General features: G+C 48.8%; 1 protein-coding gene across 1 annotated transcript; it reads right to left on the bottom strand.

Annotated features, from left to right (window-relative positions):
- Nucleotides 1–764: 764 nt before the first annotated feature.
- WNT2 (Wnt family member 2) lies at nt 765–18,095 on the bottom strand. Its single transcript, XM_086473101.1, has 5 exons — nt 18,016–18,095; nt 16,408–16,631; nt 13,123–13,400; nt 9,978–10,242; nt 765–994 (listed from the first exon to the last, which is right to left on the bottom strand). Exons 1-5 carry the CDS (start codon nt 18,093–18,095, stop codon nt 765–767), a joined length of 1,077 nt encoding a protein of 358 aa, XP_086329227.1.
- Between the last annotated feature and the right edge of the window lie 2,387 nt (nt 18,096–20,482).

The following is a 20,482-nucleotide window of genomic DNA, read 5'->3' on the forward strand; positions in this document are numbered from 1 at the left end:
CACAAAAAACCTCAGCAGTTAATATTAATGATCTTTCAAAAGCTTTTAAGGCAAGTTTTCACAAATATATAACTAAGGCATCTGCTTTGACTCTGTAATAGTTTATGAAAATGTGGTTGAATACACTTCTGCAGTTTCCTTTGCTTTTCACCGTGGGTCAATCTCTGCCCCACGGAAGCCGCAGTGTGCTAATGGTGGCCAGGGTGGCCTCAGGTGGCCACCTCACTGCAAACTCCGGTCCACTGGAGACAGTCAGACACCCCTCCGGTAAAGCCTTTCCCCCAGCTTGGCCCCAGATTTACTCTCATGGAGGAATCACCAACCAGTGCTCAAACTCAGCATCCATGGCATGACTGTGACAAACACAAGATCCTTTGGAAGATGCTTGAGCAAGCTCATCCCATGCAGTTGTTGGTGGTGGGCTTGTACAAAATGCCCCATCTTTGCATCTTGCTGTGTTCCTGATGGCAGGAATGAACTGCCACAAGGAGTCCAGAGGAGAGTTGCGTGTTGGTCGAAAGAGTCCCGGCAGAAGTACGTCCTTCCAGAGCTGTATCAGTTTATGCACAGACAACTCTGAAGCAGCATCGTCATGCAGAAACGGGAAGTAAATGCTGCAGAGTTTGTATTGATTATTCAGCAGCTTCTGTGCAATGCAAGACAAAGGCAAAACTGATGTAAAAGTAGAGAAGGCCTCGGACGCATTCCCTGCATGGCCCAGGAAGGGCAAAGGCTGTGGTCCTCAAGCATCAGCAGCCCGTGCATCATGTCCGGGAGATCCAGCCAGCGCTCTTTGGCGCTTTGCAGGTGTGAATATCTACCACTTCTAGGCAGTCCTGGCAGCGCACAGCACAACACCAGTGGAATTTGCACTCGCATTTTGTCATTCTGCTGACACGGGAGGTGTCGTAGCCTCTCCCGCAGCACATCACTTCACAGCTGTCCATGCCGCGGGAGGTTTGGTTACACACCCGACCAGCTGTCCCGAGGGACCCTACGAAGGGAACGCAGTAAAGGTCAGGAGATGGATTTTAAGGAAGGACAGAAAACATAAGACAACAGGCATAGGAGACATAACTTGCAATGTATTTGATCCTTCAACATCGCATCACCCAGGATTCAATATCAAGACAGAGAAATGCCTATAATCATAGAACAGTCTGTGTTGGAAGGGACCTTAAAGATCATCCAGTTCCAACCCCCTGCCATGGGCAGGGACACCTTCCACCAGACCAGGTTGCTCAAAGCCCCTTCCAACCTGCCCTTGAACACTGCCAAGGAGGGGCCATCCATAATACGGTAAAATTGCTCTCAAATTCTCAAATTTCTGCTAGAAATCAGGTCTGGAGATGAGGAGGAGTAAAATGGACCAAATACTTCAAGGCTCGGCCTGACTCTGTTAGTATCATCATGTTTTGCTTCATCTGTCCATAGCACCTTTTTCCTCTCCAGGGAGCAGATGCCCTCCCCGAGGCAGCCGTGCAGCCCCCTCCTGCCCGCTGCATCCAGTCCCCCAGGGCTTTGCGAAATGGGGCACCCAGAAGGAGCAACCCTGTGGTGCTCAGGAGCTCATGGGCTTTGCAGGGGAGCTCTGGGTGGGCAGGGGAGGGCTGGGAAAGAGGAGACAGCTAAGTTTGGTGGCTGCAAGGGACACAGGCAGAGTAACTGTGCTGCTGGTGGCTAAAGTCTTTGCAGAAGTGAGCGCAGAGGCACCCCAACCACTTGGCATTGCTGCTGTGTCCACCCACAGCCCCTGTGTCTACCAGCTCAGGTGGTAGCTGAAGAGTGGCTGCTCTGTGCCTCTCTCATCTCTGTGGGGTAAGCACCAAGGGTTCTTCTCCTCTTTCTTAATAGAGATTAGAAGGAACTAAATTATAGCCTGCTGTGGGCAGAAGGAGGGGTAGGGAAGCATATCACACCTCTTCGTGTTCTTAAAGCCTCTCTGGGGTAGCTGAAATGTCTCTGCCCATCTCCATGTGGCACCAAATGGCTTTTTCAGGTGTGTCTTGGCCCGAACAGCTACTGAACCACATAGGAGCTGCTGCTTATCTAACACAAACCTATCTTAGGGTACACTTTAGGATCTATACCACAGCTGCTGACAGAATATTACCACCAATCTGAAAACTTCATGAATACTCATTGCTTCACCTAAATTCTCATGTGTTGCTATCATAAACCGATTTCAGGTATATCCACGAGATGAACATTATTCTGATATTTTCCCTAGACCCGATTATAGCTCCATTTTTCTGTTCTTGGCCAAAATGGGATTCCCTAAGTATTGACTGTGATAATTAAATTAACTGGAAACATTTTACAATGCGTATTCACAGGTGTACATCAAACATGAACAATTTACCTTCTTAAAAAAAAATACATGCAGACATTAATTCAGATTTGCATGAGCTGGGATAGCAAACCAATCTTAATTAATAAAACTTAAGCTGTAATTAATCTGTAATTATTAAAAATCTAAGCTACATAAATTCTCTTTTTTTCTTCCCCTATGGTGTACCTAGGGTTGTATGTACCGCCACTGCTGTATTGAAGCAGTTCACAACATACAAGTACTTGTGGTTCCTCTGTTCCCTACTGCCCCCAGCACCAGGGAGACTTCAGGTCTACTCAGGCCTGGGCCCAGCCACTGAGGCAGAGAATGGTCTCAGAGACTTGAGCAAGTCACCTTCTCAGACCGTGTTTTTTCATGTGACCGACACATGATTTAGCCTCTTGGCCATGGTGGGGGAAATCTTGCTCTTTTTTGCCTCTAGAGTCAGGACAGGCTTCAACTGCTGCCCCGAAGGAGTGTTTCAGTCCCTAGAAGGCATTTCAGCCTTCTCTCCCATAGCCTATATTCCTGTATTTAACTCATTGGGTAGACATATACACCTGGAAAGCTCCAATATCAAATCGCTGGTTCAGTTCTGCTGCGTGCAGAGCAGAAGGGTGTTGCATGGCCGCCGGCCCCCCGGGCTCAGTGGGTGCCCACAGCCACCCCGGCCGCTCACCCTGGGAGCCGCTCGCTGGCTGCTGCCGACGGCAGAGACACTGACCCTGGCTCAGCGGTCCTGAGCTGCAACGGCGCTGCTGCACCGGCCAAGCGGAGACCTGCTGAGCCCCCCGAGAGGGAAAAGGCAGAAGGAGGAGAAGACACACTGAACGGAGCCAGAGATGGGCTCCTGCACCTGCAGCCTGATAACTTCTGGATCTCCTCAGGGTCTGAGCTTGCTCACGCTGCTGCCCATGGACCAGCGCTCTGTGCAGCATCCTTGGGGAGGCAGCTGAACAGCACTTTAAAGTAAGTCTCTGCTATTTGGGGGAGCAACTTCACGTTGATGTAAAAAACAGTGATGTGTTGCCTCGGGCACACCCTGTACCAGGGAACCAGCAGTAACACCCAGTCTCCTGTCCCTGCAGCCAGGGCTGGCACCTGGATCCCATGCAGGGCATCCCAGGAAGAAGGAGGAGGGGAGGTACCACCAGCAGTGACCCACACCACCCCTAGGAAGCCCTCTGCCACGCAGCTCTCCTCGCAAGGCCAGCTGCACCAGGGCAACCTGCACGCCAGGCAAAGCAGTGATGCCAAAAGGCTTTTCCCAGATCCTTTTACCAGGAATCACTCCACCCTAGGGGAAGAGACTTCCAGTGCCCCCTAAGTGCCCCCGATCTAGGCAGGGCTGAGGATGCAGAGCTACATGATCTGCCTGTGGTTCTGCACGAAGTCTGTGGCGGAAAACAAACCAAACCCTGCTTCCCAGCCACCACCTTCTCCTCCGTCCATGACGCTGTGCAAACAGCTGGGGCATCTGAACGTAAGTGCTGGTGCTTGTGTCAGCCCACAGCAATATCTATCACATCCCAGACTGTGCAAAATACAACTGAGTAACAACTTTTACAGGCACTTGTCCTACCCTCTCTGCTCAGACAAAAAAAAAAAAGGTACAAATGTCAAGCTTGTGACTCGTACGATCAATGTTCTGCGTCAGGAATTAATTTGCTGTGAACTCCTGCTTACCTCCCTGCACGGGCTCCCCCTCACCTCCCTTGCTCTGCATGCTGCTTCACCCCGCTGACGAGGCCCAGCCCCAAAGTCCCGGTGTGCCTGGGCTGCGCAATGCAGCACGCCTAGGACAACAATGTCCAACAACCCTGATTTGGGTTAGATTTCAAAACGTTTGGTGTTTTCCTCTCTGCGTGCAGTTCGTGTGAAATGAGCTGGACACTCGACAGCCCTCGCTGTGCCACTGTTGTGCAGCAGCCAGCCGGGTGTCACTGCTCTGGCAGAGGAACAGCGAAGCCGCTCTCCACCTCGGCAGGCCTCCCAGCCGGGAGCAGAGCCAGGCCATAGGCTGCTGGGGGCGAAGGGAGACCCCATGCCTGGCAGGAGCTGCCCCGGGAAGGTACGACCACATTCCTCAGCTAAGGCACAGGTTACTTCCCAACTCCAAAGTTCTCATTTCCAGACGTTTGGGGAAATCGCACAGCAGTGAAGGAGAACCTGAGTGGGATACACCCGCTGCTTTCAACAGGGGTTTTGCCACTGACTTCAAAACCAAAATGATTTTAAGCCACTAACACATAGTCACAAACTGGTATCATCCGATACTGCCCACAATAAAACATCAACTTTTACTATGCCACTAGAAGAGGATGCTAAATTATCCACAGAATGTGACAAAAGAGAGAATAGGCTCATACAAAGGCTCAGCTTCTGAGCAAACACAACATTTTTTAAAAGTTCAAACAGCATCTTCAGCATCTCAGCAGCTTCTCTCATGAGAAAGAAAATGAGCAATAACTGACAGCACGCAGCCAGGGAAGTTATGGTGCTCCTCTGCGGGCACTCGGCTACCCAGGTGATGAAGACAGAAGAAGACACTAAACAAAATAAGGCAGAGTTTTCTGATCTTTGCCTGCTACCTGTAATGCACCTCCTCAACACTTCAGAGGCGGGAGTATGTTCTAACTTGTAAAAAACTTTCGTGTAACTTCTTTGTTTTTATTTCAATGAAATTGCCATGCCGACACACAACATTATACCTGCCAAATCATCCACAGCTTTTAATACTGCCAACTTTACAGCCTGTACATCAAATCCTTTCTTCTTGGTTTGCACGGCTGTTTTCTTAAGCAAACATATGGTCAGTTGAAAAATACTTTTGCTCATTCCTAAAGCACTAAGATGTATTTATTCCCTTATAACATGAGATTTTCCCTTCTGTTTCTACTGATTAAAAATCTGGCTTCAAGCAATAAAGTTCATTATTTGACTTTCACGTACAAAAAAAAAAAAAAAAGGCAGTGAAATCCCCAACAACAATAAACCAGATTCCACACAAGTGCTTGGGGACGGGGGGGGGAGAAGGAAGTATTCACAGAACAGTAGCTCTGAAGCTCCTTCTTAATCTTGTGGAAGCTACATACAACACCCCAGTACAGAGAACAGGCAGGGCACACTCTAGGCAGCCTTGTCTGGAGAGGCTGGGATTTCCCAGGCCAGCCACGAAGAGACGGCAATGTGCTGATAAAAGCAGCTTATCCAGATTCAGTTCAGAGTAAACACGTGTGTGACTCTAATTTCCAGAGCCACTAAAAGCTGTCATAACCTCTCAGCTCCCAGAGGCTCTTGGGGCGATCACGCTGCTCCCTTACCGGACGGTGCTTGGAGGAGAGCTGCCCTGATGGAAGTCACTGCAAGCTCCACCATCAGCTCGCACGGGGCTGGGACTGTACCCAACATGTTTGCAATGCCTAAGTTGGGAGATATGGGCCAAGAAGTTGCACAGGGACTGCCTGTATGCGGCTAACCTCAGTGAGAAGTTTTTGACATAGATCAGGATTGTTTTCCCTCCATGGATTACATACCTCAAGTACTAACACATCTTGCCCAACACCAATACTTTGCAGGCTATACTCTAGCTTCACATTTTTCTCTCACTCTGGACTTGGCCTCATTCATCTCAAAAATGCAGTAAATGGCTTACACGGGGCAGCAAGGGAAATGAATTAATGCGAAAATAATCCTGTGAAGAACCTGAAGCAGATCGCCCTGGGTATGTGGTTTGTCACCCAACGTGCAGCTCCGTGGGGCTGCCCATAGCGCCGCACATGCATCTCCACAGCGCTTCCCACCAGGACACCGGATATGGAGGGTCCTCAGACACAGCTGCAGCACCCCATCTGCCTGTTGGGGACACAGGAGATGGCCACCACAGTCCAGGTACACAACCCACACCCTACGCGCAGGCAGAGGCAGCAACACTGGCTTTGACAGCGCCCAAACCGGGACCATGTGAGCAGCAGGAGAAACCTACAGATGACTTGGAGCACATGGCACAGGGGTTTTCAGGAGGCCCTGAGGGAACGCTGCAGCAGCCTGAGACCATCTGCACGTAGACACAACCTGCCTCTCTGCTCCACAACCACCTTCACGCAGCTGAAGCCTCATTGTTACCAGAACAGTTGCCAACGGTCAACACGCGCTCACCAACACCATCCTGCCACTCGCCCATCACCTCCACCATGGTGGCCATGCCTGGGGACGCAACTTCTCTACTCCATATGCAACACATGTAGCTGAGCTCAGCTTGTTCTACGCACTTTGCTGGGGGTCTCCCTGCAGGAAGAGGCTTCACTCAAACACTACCTGAGTTTTTTGGTTGCTCTGTACCAATTACGGTTTAATAAACCTGTTGTAAAATGGTTTTTTTCTGCAGTAAGACATTACATGGCTTTAATAGTCTGTATGAACAACAGCCTGTAATGAAGGCTCAGCCAGCAAGCTGGTGATGTCCATGCTACAGCTGCTCAAACATTTAATCCTGAAGCAGTCTCTGCTTGTCCACTGGTACGTACAAAACATGATAAACTTGCAACAGCTTTCAATCAACCTAGCCTGCACGGATGGTCAAATAGCAATCTTCTAAAATTTAAAACGCTTCTAAGAGAAGCTTATAAGCAGACAAACAAGAAGGGGTTTTTAGAGCATTTTGGAGGTGAAGTTACACATTCAGGGTAAGACAGCAGAGTGACAGTGGGACTGGCACTTGTGTAGTCATCACTTCAGTTCCCTTCGCAGCTTCATCATTCCCTGTGTAGTCCTGGGTATGCTTGTACCGGTTTTGGGAGCTGGAAATGTATGATAATATAAGGGAAGACCATACAGAGTGTGGCAAAACTTGTAAGTTCATGACAAGATTTTCAGAAGTCCTCTGGGATGGCCTACCTCTGTTTTTATCAAATTGAGTACAAAATTGTGAGTAAAAATTATTTCAGCATCCATGTGAGCAGAGTTAAGTGAATTCCGAACATTTTTGAAAATCTTCTTTTGGTCCTTTTCTAAAAGTCACGAAGTCTTAATACTAGACAAGAGGTGGTTGGATTATTAGATTCTCTTGCTGTTGAGCTGCTATTAGTGATTTCCACATGTTTTATCTCTCCCGAAAGCAATGACTCCTCTTTTCCTTCTAGGAAAAAAATAGTAATACCACATTTTTCACGCTGTGGGGGTAACCCATGTGCAGGTCCAGCTGGCTCCCCCAGACACCCGCCACTAGAGGGAAGAGCCAGCACTAAAAGCTCCGATGGCAGAAGATGAGGTATGTGGTTTTTCAGATAGGCCGCTGATGATACCCTTGAGCACCTTTAATTTACTGGTTCATATGTGTTAGCGCACCCAAGCCACAGAGGACACTGGCTTGGTTGTTTTAGAGTTTGTGAAGCTGTCCCCTGGTCAAGTTGTGACGCTTCATAAGGTTTGTTCTGGGAATCTTTCATTCAGTCCCAATACTAACCAATCTCCAGAGAGACTTTTTTTTTTTTCCCCTGAAGCACTATATTGCTTGAATTCCCCAGAGAATGAAAGGCAGCCCTGTATTCAAGGACACACTAAAGCGCGGTGCTATAAGATTTAGCTGATGCTGAGATGCTCCCCACCTATTTCCAAACTCGGACTTCCATCACGTGATTTCATTCCCAGTCATTTAACAGGGCTGACACTCTGGAGTGCTCAACAGGGCAAACTGAAGGTAATAAAGAAAACACGCTGCTCAGCTGCCAAAATTCCCTCTCTCAAAGCCAGATGAGTTTTTGTTCATCTGATTCTTTCTTTGCTCCATGCGAGCAGCAGGCCATCCCGCACCCTGTTCAAGGTTTACTGCGGCTTGCCAAAAATGTGCTCTTCCAAACAGCCACATTCTCTGAATTCTGGGCAGCAAAGAAACACCGCCTCATCTGCAGCCTTATCTTGAGCTGAGCCAAAGCACGCATCAGACTCTGCCATCTCTGGGCAGGCTTGACAGCGTCAGGCAAGCACGCGTAATACACTGCGGTGAAAAATGCCACTCTCTTCCACAATAACAAGACTGACAGATCAGATTAGGCTTAGTACAAACTGATTATTAAACAGCTTTTTGACACAGCATTGTGTCATGCACGGGCTCTCCTTTTTGGGAAAAAGAAATGACTGGGTTTACAATGAATGAGGCAACTTCAAGAAATAAAGTTTTGAACAAATCCTGCAAAGTTATTCTCTGCACAACGCCACAATACTCCCATTTATTCACTTGGATAAAGTATTAGACTTTACAGCATCGGTCACTATTCAAGGAACAATATGTGCTTATGCAGATAATAAGCACCACCTGCAAAAGCCGTAACATTCTAAATTACCTTGACTACTCAGCTAACCAGAAACACTGTACAACATCAGCGTACTGGATGAAATTCTGGGTTCACTGAAGTCAATAATACACGATCAGGATTTCACATATTGTTCTTATTTAAGTACCGTTGTTTTGCAATGTTTATTCCAAGTAAACTTGGATTGTAAATACGCAGCAGTGCCAAAAAGTGCTGAGCTGCATTGCTATCCAGATACTTACAGATATGTCATACCGGGTGCAATCTGGTACATTATACAACCTATTAATTAGTTCCATAACATCTTTCATACATTACTCAGTCTGGTTCTCTTTTCCAAATTTCTGGTTTTCTAGTTGCTAGTTTTTAATTGCCACATCAGGAAACACGATACACAACTCAAGAACCATTAGCAGGATTCTTGGTGCTTGGCAGTGCCTTGAGTCCTGTAACACTGCTAAGTGTGTCTCTACTGAATGTCTGAAAGCGTAAAAATTCAGTGTTAATAGCAGCCCTGAAACTTCACCTCTTCACACTGGGGCTGGCACAACTTTTCAGCAAATGTGATGGTTATCACGGACGGAGCCAACGCTGTCTCGTAAAGAGGAATAAACAGCTGTGTCACTCGATGCAGTGTGCTGTGCCCCACCAACCCCTATTCTGTTCATCCACCCGCACGCCCTCCAGCTGCCTTGCTCCACGTTACCCACAGCTGCATTGACTGCTGCGAGCACAGTGTGCACCAAGCTGCCATACCTCCCACGTTACCGACGGGGAGAGGTGTATCTACACCTGGGGGGTCCACGATCCACAGTGAGCTGCGGGGCACGTACAGGTAAAGGAGGACACTGGTCTCTTAGGAGTCTGCAGCAGTAGCATAACCATATGGTAGAGAAGCAACGTGGCAGGAGGTGGTATCATAGGGACATCACGGGACTTGGGGCTGCTGCAGTTACATCTGGCAGCTCTGGAGCGAGCTGTGTGATACAAGCGTGTATGTGGCTGTGTACAGTACAGACCTGCCTCCAGAGCTTAACACAAACTTGTCCTAAAAGCAGCTTCTGCCTTGCAGCGTCTCCAGGGCTCCACGGCGTCTAGAAGAAACTGCTGAATTATATTAGAACAACTGGCTGTTGTACACCTAGGGACACCGAGGAGCTATTGTTCTTGTACAGAGCTGTCCTTCCAAAACATCTTCCTGCCTGTTTCCTGCTGCTGACATGCATGGATTTTTATATATATACATACACACACTCAATAATAATGATAATTTTTGACCTTCAAAGCACAAATGTCTGAAATAAAACCATTCATGTGTAACAATAGAGGCTTACCTACATCCCTGTCCCTGATACAGTAGTCTGGAGAGCTTTCAAAGTATACCAGGTCATTCTTAGTTGGCTTCTTAAATTTCTTATTAGCCACAGTGAAACCCGTGCCATCTTGATTCATGACCACCTGAATCGCTCCATTGTATTTCTTCCACAGATAATCTCCTGTTTTCCTAAAGTCTGCCATGGCCAGCCAACAGGTCCTTAGAGTGCATGATCCACTCACACCGTGACATTTGCACTCCTGTTTCAAAAACCGCTTCACGGCCTGTTTAGAAACGCAGTAAAATATACACAGGTAAAACAAACTGTAATTTATGCTTCTCAGCCCTTTTCCAGTCATCCTGCAATGTCAGGCTCGCAGTGGGTCTCCAAATCACGGTCTGTAGTGACACCCACTGGTAGCATCAAGTCATCCCCACATGGTTGGTCTCTGGTTGCTTGACTCTACACACCATCCTCCGGCTGGTGGGCTTACCTTCCCCACTCCTGCCAGTCATCTCAAGGACCGAGATGGTCCATAGCGCCAGGACACAGACTGGGTGGGAGCAAACGAACTGTGAAATTCGCCTTGGCAGGCAAAGGTACCCCCTTTCCCCATCATTCCAGCTGAAGCATCACCATGCTGACCCTCTCTAGCTCACCTTCATGAAGTTGCCCTTTGCCCTGGATAGTGTTTCAAATATTGCCCAGAAATTCATGGGCATTTCATATTTAAATTATTTTACAGAGACTATGCAAAGCATTGTACCTGAGCTAGGCGTCAGATCCATGCAAAACGCTAAAACATGGTATTTTTAGAATGCTTATAAACCTTTTAACAATCATTTTCAAATAAGACCTTCATTAGCTTGCACTGGAGAGATCACCTTCATCATTAATTCAATGTCTGGATAGCATTAACGTCATTTCAGCCTCATCTCAGACATTTAAGCTATCCGTATGATGCTGGAGAACAACAGATGGGTTCATATACAATAAATAATTCATTCCTAATTCTGAAGATATGGATATTTGATCTATAAATATTACGCCTTAAGGGTTCATGAAATATGAACATTTTAGAGTTTGTACAAGAGGAACAGCATCATGGGAGGAAGGTAAGAGAGAGGAAAACTCCATGATTAGAAGTGAGGCTGACGCACAGCGGGGCAGCATTTTTCAGTCAAGCACTTAGCAATAAAGCGAGAATGTATTATACAACCAAAGTACTTTTCATTTTCTTTCCAACTTGTAAATGATACGATTACTTCAAAGAAGTCACTGACATTCCCACGGCCCTACTTCATTGCCAATGGTATATCACAAAACTGGGATTTAAGCAGATGCTTGGTTTTAATTATCTGAGTAGAAATCAGTTTAACTACTTGTATGTTTAAAACAACTTGCTGGAATAGTGAAAAAGCACATAGGAATGCAGGACTTTTTTTTTTTTTTTTTTTTGTCAGTGATGTTCCTATACTGATACACAGCACATTATTTTGTATGATTCATATGGGAATATTATAAACATTTATTCTATGTATTTTTGAATCAGTAAAATCTGAATAGTCTAGTTCTAAAAGAAACCTACCAACATCCCTTTTGAGGGTGAAAAAAAGCCAAGGGGACAGCTGGTCTTACCCAGATCCAAATGCCAGGCTCGTGGGCAGGCTGAGGCAGTAAGGTCCCTGCAAAGCTAAACCTCCAGTATCACCCTGTGGCTACAAACCAGCATCCCTTTCTATAAAGCAGGTCCCAGAGCATATGAGAATGTGTTGATTGCTTTTAATCAAATACACTTACTAAAGTCTCTTGATCTTTTTCTAAAAAAGACGTGCCTGCTTACCAATACCGTCTTACTATTTAGCATATGTATTTTTTTAAACTTACTAAGACACTTGACCGTTAGAGAAGGTACCACCCAGCACGGAGCTAACTCACCCCTATAAAATCTTTGCTTGTGTTATAGACTGCAGTCTCTTTGGTCAGTAACATAAACACAGCCATAGTATTGCATATCCGTATCACTGATCTGAATCGCCTCATCTGTCTATACTGGTAATAAACAGGTGGAGGAAAGATGTTGAAGGAGAAATATTTATCAGAAAAATCAGCTACTTGCAGTACAATTCACTAAAATTGGATCTTTTCTTCTAATAAGGGCTAGTCAGTAAATTTTACAGTTTATAAAGGGAACTTTTTAATACAAAAAGATCAGAATATGAACAATTTACTTCCTACTGAATATACGTTAAGGAAAACCAAAGACAAGAAAACAGAAGTCTCTACGAATCAATTCAGAAGCCCTTGGTCTAGGCACTATAAAATATTTTTCTGTATTATTTCAGGTGTCAGGTATGCAGCAAATTTTGAATACGCTTTGAATAGCAAAACAGCGTATTCCAGTCTCATCTACTATTCTTAGTATTTATAGCTACCAGTACAAAACATTAGTTCATGTGTTCCTCAGCCCTTGCACCAGTGTTGGGCAATACGCTCGGCAACTACTCCTTCTACTCAGCCACAATAAAAAAGTAAAGGCTCCTTTTGTTGAAATTCAGGAACGGTCTTTTCATACAATGTTTAGAAAAGGGGTTTGTTAGGAGCATGTCATGCCCCAAGGCCAATGCCTTTTGGAGGGACACGTATTTCGGATCTGTTTTTTTAAAAAGTGAAGTAATTGTATTTTATCTCTTCTCATTTTGTTTTTAGGATTACTGTATACATACAGGAATAGACAGGACAGGGTTCTTCTCCAATGCTATTTTGCTCTTTAATAGTCAAGCCTGTTCTTCAGTGTGGTCTTCAGCTTCCCTTAGGAATTTCTATTCTACATTAACCAAAAGAAAAACTCCTCCATGCATAAGGATTAGGCTCAAATCAAAACGTCCATCCAAACTGACCCTGCAACGACTTGGGCTTGTCCCACAGAAGGAGCCACCGAACTGACTCAGACGGCAGCACTGTTAAGCAGAGGCAAAGTCTGTTCGGAGATCCCTGCCACACCAAACCTCCAAGAGAGACAGAAACAGCATCTCAGGCTCCCGCTCAACCCATACGTCTTCCTAACTGCTGAGGCCAGTCAGCCAGGGCCAGCCGTGGCCCGCCCCAGACCCACAAGAGCTCACTGAGAACATCTCCAGGCATCTGGGGGATGGACACCCACCTTCCTTCCAGCTCTGTTGTTGTGAAGGTTCATCAGCGCCCTTGCGTCTTTTCCTTTCCGTTCTTTGGCATCCACGAAGGCTCTGGCAAACTTAACGCCGTAGTCGATGTTATCGCTGCAGCCACCCCAGTCAAAATGGCCCTTGCTGTCCTTGGCAGAGCCTTTCTTCTTGGGATCGCAGGAGCAGGATTTCAGCTCCCCTTGGCTGCATGCCCTGGTGATGGCAAAAACAACCCCGGCGGAGGAGATGGCATGTACAAAAGCAGATTCCCGACTACCTGAAATAAAAAAGTCACTTTAAGAATCATTGGGATACTTAGTTTGAGTGGCTATCCAAACTCCAGCCAGTTAGCCTGGTCTTTTTTGCTGAGCAAAAGATAAAACTGGGCTGAAATCACACAAATACACATTCCCTGGAGCCAGAATTAGTCATGGCTTAAACTTGGACCCCTCCCTGGTAAAAGCTCATCAATATAGTGTTAGAGTTGGAAAACATTAAATGTTTGCTTCTGATATTGATTAATATACTTTCACGGATCAGCGGTTTTGTACAGATACGTGAACAAGACAGCTGGTGTTTCTATCATGTTTCATCGATTTAGAAAAATATATGAAGTGCTACCTCAGAGATAGCTTTAAGAAATTATTAAATAGGGACACTGGAACAACATGTACATTGCAAAATACTGCAAACTTTACAAACTAGCTTTCCCTCTTCGAAGCACTTGGGATAAACGTTCCTGCTTAAAAGGTGGTAGGGAGAAATCTTGGGTGTTGTTTTCTGAAAATAAATTGAGATTTTCTGCCCAGAACCAAGCCCAGTAACTGTAATCCACACAAACAAGTTCCATTAAATCAATGGCACTGCTTGTGTCATCCTGAGGCAGGATTTGGCCTGGCAGCTGTGACTGCTACACGCCAGCTGCTTGGGCAGCTTTCCCTTAATGAAGATACTTTATTATACCAAAGATTATCTGCATTTCTAGACTATGCCCACTCTTAGGCTAATGGGTACATATTTCAATGTAGTAATTGCTTAAGTGTAAGAGGTAGCAATTCACAATACAGAGCTATGTTATATTGGCACAACTCTACAGTAATGGAATATTTTCATACTTTAAAAGGTTTTTAGCATGGAAAGCATAAGAAGTATGTTTTTGTGCAGTACCTAAGGTCCCGAGCAGTGAAAGAAACCTGTTTGGAGGACTTGTAAGCCTTAAGTAATGTTAGCACAGTAAAGCAGGACCCCAAAGAAGGAATGTTACCCGTGATTTTATTGTAGGGGCAGCATTACCCCATATAACTTCTTATTTAGCGTTTCTATTCCAGTAGCATCTAGATGTTTAAAATAGGAATGGGCCCTGGACTTTCATGTGCTGTGCAAACCTTTGGCAAATGGCAACTAAAAGCTTGCAAAAGACAGGGCAAACCCTGCCTTCCCTACACTGCCTTCAAAATCAGGCAGGAGATATCATGGCTTGGTCCAAATCATGCTCTTTTGAAGACTTATTTCTGAGAAAACATATTCAGAAACATCAAAACTCTTAAAAGCGTTAAAGAAACACAATGCTGTTGAAAGAGAAGTGTTTCATTTGAGTTTCTTAAACTAATCAAAACCATTTTGTTTCAAATTAGAGCAATATCAAGCTACATTTCCTATCGCTACCACTGCCTGATCAGGCTCAGCGTAGAGCTCAGAAGCCTGACGCCTTCTCTCCCATGAGACAACAGAGAAAACTTCACTTTTGGAAAAACTGCCTTTTTTTTTTTTTTAAATGAAATAACCTCATCAGAATTAGGCCACATTCTGCCAGATGTGCTTTCCTGAATGTCAGACAAACCCCATCGAAAACTTCAGCTAATGGGCGTCATTACTGGTTACTCACAAATAATTGCTGAGGGAACACGAAGCTGGTTTGGGGAACCAACTGCTCACTAGCAGCAGAGCCTGGCACTGAATGATACTCAGTGGATGAAATCCCACTGCTTGGGTCAGCGTGCCCAGTGTCACCTAACCTCCTCCCCACCACCGGGGCAATGGCCCCGGGGTACTTTCCACCTCCTCTCCTTGCAGGTGCCATGCTGCTTACAGCCCAGAGAGGCCATCTCGAATGGTGCTGGGGACATCCCAGGGACACAAGTCCCAGGCAGAGTGAGCCCCCCAGGCTGTGCACCATGGCTGTTTGGTGAAAAGAGCCACAGTTTAGAAGAACCTCAGTACATTTATCACTTAGATACAGTCATCCTGGCACGGTTACAGATCTCAGCCCTTTTCTTACGTCAAAAGGACCGTATAAGCTGTCCGAAGACTCACTAGATGCCTTAGTCCAACATTTAAATGGCAACAACACCCTGCTTAACCATCCTCCGCCCAGGGTGGGAAGTGCGTTGCAGCTGCTCAGGGTCTGCACAAGCCTGGCTCAACCCCCACCAGATGTGTTCCCGCTTGTCTCTCCCCCGGAGCCCAATCTGAGGGACCAGCCATCACACCTCCTGTAGACAGGGGGTGGGCTGAGGGCCTGGAGGGGCCGTGCTGCCCCAGCATGGGCACAGGCCCCACGCCTCGCCGGCACGGCAGCCCTGGCAGGGCTGTACCCTGCTGCTGCGCTTCCCCGATGAAATGCTCCAGTGGAAACCAGCCTGCGGAAGGGGTTGTTGTCCGCCATCCCAAAGTGCTGGGATCCCATGTGGACGTGGGCTGCCCCTCCAGGTACTGGTCTCCCTAGACCTGTGCTGGAGAGCCCCCTGCCCAGCTGCTGCATTTGGGCGCCTCGGTTTCTATGTAGAACTTGATTTGTGGTCCGTTGTGCACCAAAAAACCCGAGAAGTTGGGAACTGCGGGACCAGCCCCTAACATGCCAGAATCCCCTCTCTGAACCCTGCCTGTGTCTTTCTGCTTCGATACAGGTTTTTAAGCACAGCAGCCCTTCTCATTATCGCACGTCCTCTCCTGCTGACGGCGAGACCCTCGGGTAACTCCGCATTGCCCCTTCCCATCCTCCTAGAACGGAAAACGAAGCTTCACCCCCCGCCAAGAACCAGGGTGACAGGAGGACGGCCACCGCCTCCCGCACGTCCCCCGCTCTTCCGCACCGTGGCGGTACCAACCCCAGCGCCGACCGCCCCTAAAACCCCTGTAACCCTCACGCCGACCCTCCAAAAGCCCCTCGTACCCCCATCACCCTCAGACCCAAGGCGCCGGGGAGGCGGCGCGGCGGCGGGGCCTGCGCGGCCTGCGCTCCCCTCCCCAACCCGGCCCTCCCCTGCCGGCCCGGCGGGACTCACTGCGCAGCAGGACGCGGCCGAGGAGGCGCTGCCCCCGCTCCAGGGCGTTGCAGTCCCAGCGGTGGCGGCGGAACTGGTGCTGGCACTCAGCCGTCCAGGCGGCCACGCCGCGGCCGATGGAGAGCATGGCCTCGGGGTGCCGCCGGCACAGCTGCCGCTGCCGGCTCACCAGGCCCGGCACGTTGTCGCACATCACCCGCGACGAGCCCACGGCCCCCATGTACCTGCGGGAGGGAAGGGGCAGGGCAGCGCCGGGGGCCCGCGGCGACCCCCGGGCACCGGCTGCGGGGGAAGGGTGTCGGTCCCTCGGCGCCCCGGCTGCGGGCAGGAGCCTTTTATCTGGCGGATCCAAAGCTGCCGCTGCCTTTTTGGTGGAAAACCTTTAAAATGAGTCTCCGCTGCTGTGTTTTTTAATAACGTGAAGCATTCAGGAGAACCCCAAACCCCGCTATTACGGCCCCATGCAGTACTTGGGGGGAAAAAAAAAAAAAGAAAAAAAAGAAAAACCTTGACAAAAATTAAATTACATCACCATCTGTATCCAGATGGTCTCTATTAGTCCTGAAATGTTTCGAAAGGTACTTTTTATAAAACCCAAACTACTATAGGTGTCTTTTGAAGGGATCAAACAGAAGAAAATGTCCTTTTCTTGTATTTTCATTATTTTATACGATCATAAAATCGTTAAAGCCGGTCCTTCCAAAAAATATATATATTTAAGTGGCAGTTAAAAGACACCGTGACAAAAAGCCATCGCAATAAATAACGTTTATACAGCTACGGGCACAGATAGTCATTTTATTGAAATATGCCTCAGCATGATAAATCAGGCTCTGATCCCCCGTCAGCCGGTGTCGAGGTTAAATGTGTTCCCCAGGTTCGTACGAAGCGGTTTAACTCCTCTTCTACGCTCAGGCTTCGCTGGGGTCCCCAGCCTGAGGGGCAGGTTAGCGTTCCCACCCTAACCCGCACGGAGCTCAAGCATCGCTTGAAGCCGGGTCCTGCGCTGCCCGCGGGGCTTCCAACCCTTTCGCGCCCGCAGTTTGCGGGTCAGCGAGGGGAGACTTGGAAGAAGGGAGGAGCTCGGGAGGGCGAGGAAGAAGGGGAAAATATAAAAATTAAAGATAATAATTTAAAAAACCGTCCGCGCTGTAGCCAATTCCCCGAGCCGCCGGGGCGCGGAGAGCCGGCTGCCAGCGTCCGCGCTTCTCCCGCTCTCCGCCCGCTCCCCGCGGCGGGGCAGCGCGGCCGGGACCGGCAGCGCCGGGCGGGAGGTGCCCGCTGCCCCCGGGCCGGGTCGGGCAGGGGCCCCCCCGCACCCCTCAGCCCTGCCCAAAGCCCCGCTCAGCCCGCGCAGCTGCTCTGTGCGGAGGAGGAGGAGGCGGCGGCGGCGGCCGGGGACGGGGTGTGGATGGAGATGCCGGGACCGTCTAATCCCGCTTGCTTTAAGGCCGGGCTTTCTGGACCGGAGCAGCTGGCAGCAGCGAGCTCCGCTTGTACGAGCCTGAGAGGGAGAGGCTCCCCCTCCGCCTTCCCCTAATTTACAATTAATCCGCCCCACCTTCCCCAAGAGCAAACGCAGATTATTCCCGGAATCGCACAACTTACCACCATGAGGAGGTGACCGGGGGGGTCACCCAGACCAGGACCAAGAGAAGAGACCAGCAGACCCCCGAGAGAAAGTTCATGTTAGAAACGCTTCGGTCCACATCAGGTCAGTCGCGGGGGGCAGAAGAAATCCCATGGAGCATCAGTGACCGGCGGGAGCGAACGCACCTTGAGGGCTGGGTTGGTGTTTTTCGTTGTTTTTTTTTTTTTTTTTTGCCGTGGGTCAAGCGCCTCCGCCCCCTCCCCGCAGGGCCGCGGGGTTTATTGACCCCCTCCCGGGGTACGGGGGATGCCGATCGGTGCATCGCTCCAGCTTCCTCTCGCTTCACCGCTCGCCAAATCCTTCAGGACAAGGAGCTCAGTCCCGCTCCCATCCTTCATCTTTGCCTTGATCCAGCTCTTCCCTCGCAGTCACAGCAAAACTGAGGGGCTGGTGCAGGCTGCTCCCAGACTGGGTGGGTTCGGCTTTGGTTGGGGTGGTGGTTTTTATTTTTTTTTTTCTTCCCTCTGATGGATGAAATGATGTCAAGAGACAAGAGGAGGAGGTAACACCTCTGATTAGGCGAGGAATCCCGAGGAGCCAGTTGCTTTCCAATAATCCTGCAAGCAGACGGTTCAAACGCATCAGCAGATGCTACGGCATCGCTCCGCACCCCGTGTCCCCCCCGGCCGGTGGGCTGCGGTGGGGTGGGCTACGCGCTCCGGGTGCGTAGCCCACCCCACCTCAGCCCACCGGCCGGGGGGAACCACCGCTGTGCCTGGAAATAAATTCAAGAAAGAATTTAGCAACTTTCTTTTTCTTACTCAGTGTCATCTCTATAAGGCAAAAATAACAGGGGAGCAGATATTCCAAACCAGGAGCCATCGTTAACAAGATGGAGATGTCCCAGTTCTAAGTCAACCCTCGCTGCCCGTAAGGAAGACAAACTGAAGGTTGCTAAGTAACTTAGGGACTGCCCAGTTCTTGTTCCTAAAAGACGCTTTCAGTGGTCAACTCCAGGTGAAAATCCTGGGAAAGCAAGCTAGGAAGCACACTGAGATCTTTTCTTCAGGCAGCACGCTACGCTCTGTGCAGAGAAGGCATCAGAGATGCAGAGAAGGCATCACCCACCCACCCCCCTTCCCCAGTATCAGAAAAGCTTTTGGCTGCAAAGACTTCAGGTTAAGGGCAGTTGAAGCTTGGAGCACACTACTGCTTCTCCAGCAGTACTGCTTGGCCCTGCAGTTCCAGTTACTAAGCTGTCTCAAAGACAGCAGCTGTCTTAAAGACTCCAGCAGGTCTTAAAGCAATGGATGAACACTCAGTATCGATTTAACAAAGCACCATCAGTGTGAAAAAACCACACACTCCAATTTTCAGCGACTGGCCAATTTCAGTTTCTGAAGTTTAAGGGATACACCTTGGATCAATAAGCAGGGAAGAGAAATGCCAGGGAGAGGACAGCAGTATTTTAGACCCCTCTGAGCAGAAGTTACAGTCCCTGCTGCTACCAGCCTTCCCAGGTTTGCAGTAGAAAGTTGACCCTTTTGGGTTTTTTTCTGAGATATCATTCTGTATTAACAGGAGCTCCTTTACCTGTGGCAATCGCACTGGCAGCTCATGAACTTTGTCCTCTTCCTCTCCAGAAGTCATTTACCACATCTGCATTCCAGCTTTATTGCTGCCGGGAATCCTGCTCCGAGCCCTACGCTCTGTGCTGGCCTTACATGAATTTGCCTTGGATCCGTTACTTCTATTAACCACTCTCTCATTACACGGAATAATAGAATGGGCAAGGTTGGAAGGGGCCCTGGGGGACTGTACTGGATTTGAACAGCAAGGTTTTGGTGGGGGGGGGGGCTACAGGGTGGCTTCTGTGAGAAGCTGCTACAAGTTTCCCCTACGTCCAACGGAGCCAATGCTAGGTGGCTCCAAGATGGACCCACTGCTGGCCAAGGCTGTGCCCATCAGCGATGGTGGTAGTGTCTCTGGGATAATGCATTTAAGGGGGAAAAACTGCTGCACAAGAGCAGCCAGAGAGAGGAATGAGAATATGAGAGAAAAAGCTCTGCAGGCACCAAAGCCAGTGAAGAGGGGAGGAGGCAGCGAAGCTGAGATTCCCCTGCAGCCCATGATGAAGACGATGGTGAGGGAGGCTGTCACCCTGCAGCCCATGGAGGTTAATGCTGGAGCAGTCATCCACCTGCAGCCCATGGACCCCACACCGGAGCAGGTGGATGCCCAAAGGAAGCTCTGACCCCATGGGAAGCCCATGCTGGAGCAGTGGCAGGACCTGTGGCCCCACAGAGAGGAGCCCATGCTGGAGCAGGACTTGCGACCCCGTGGGGGACCCATGCTGCAGCAGTCTGTTCCTGAAAGACTGCACCCTGTGGAAGGGACCCACACTGGAGCAGGGGAAGAATGTGGGGAGGAGGAGGGGGTGGCAGATATGTGATGAATTGACCGCAACCCCATTTCCCATCCCCC

Source organism: Leptosomus discolor, chromosome 1 (assembly GCF_034619465.1).
Source record: "Leptosomus discolor isolate bLepDis1 chromosome 1, bLepDis1.hap2, whole genome shotgun sequence".
Taxonomy (NCBI): Eukaryota; Metazoa; Chordata; class Aves; order Leptosomiformes; family Leptosomidae; genus Leptosomus; species Leptosomus discolor.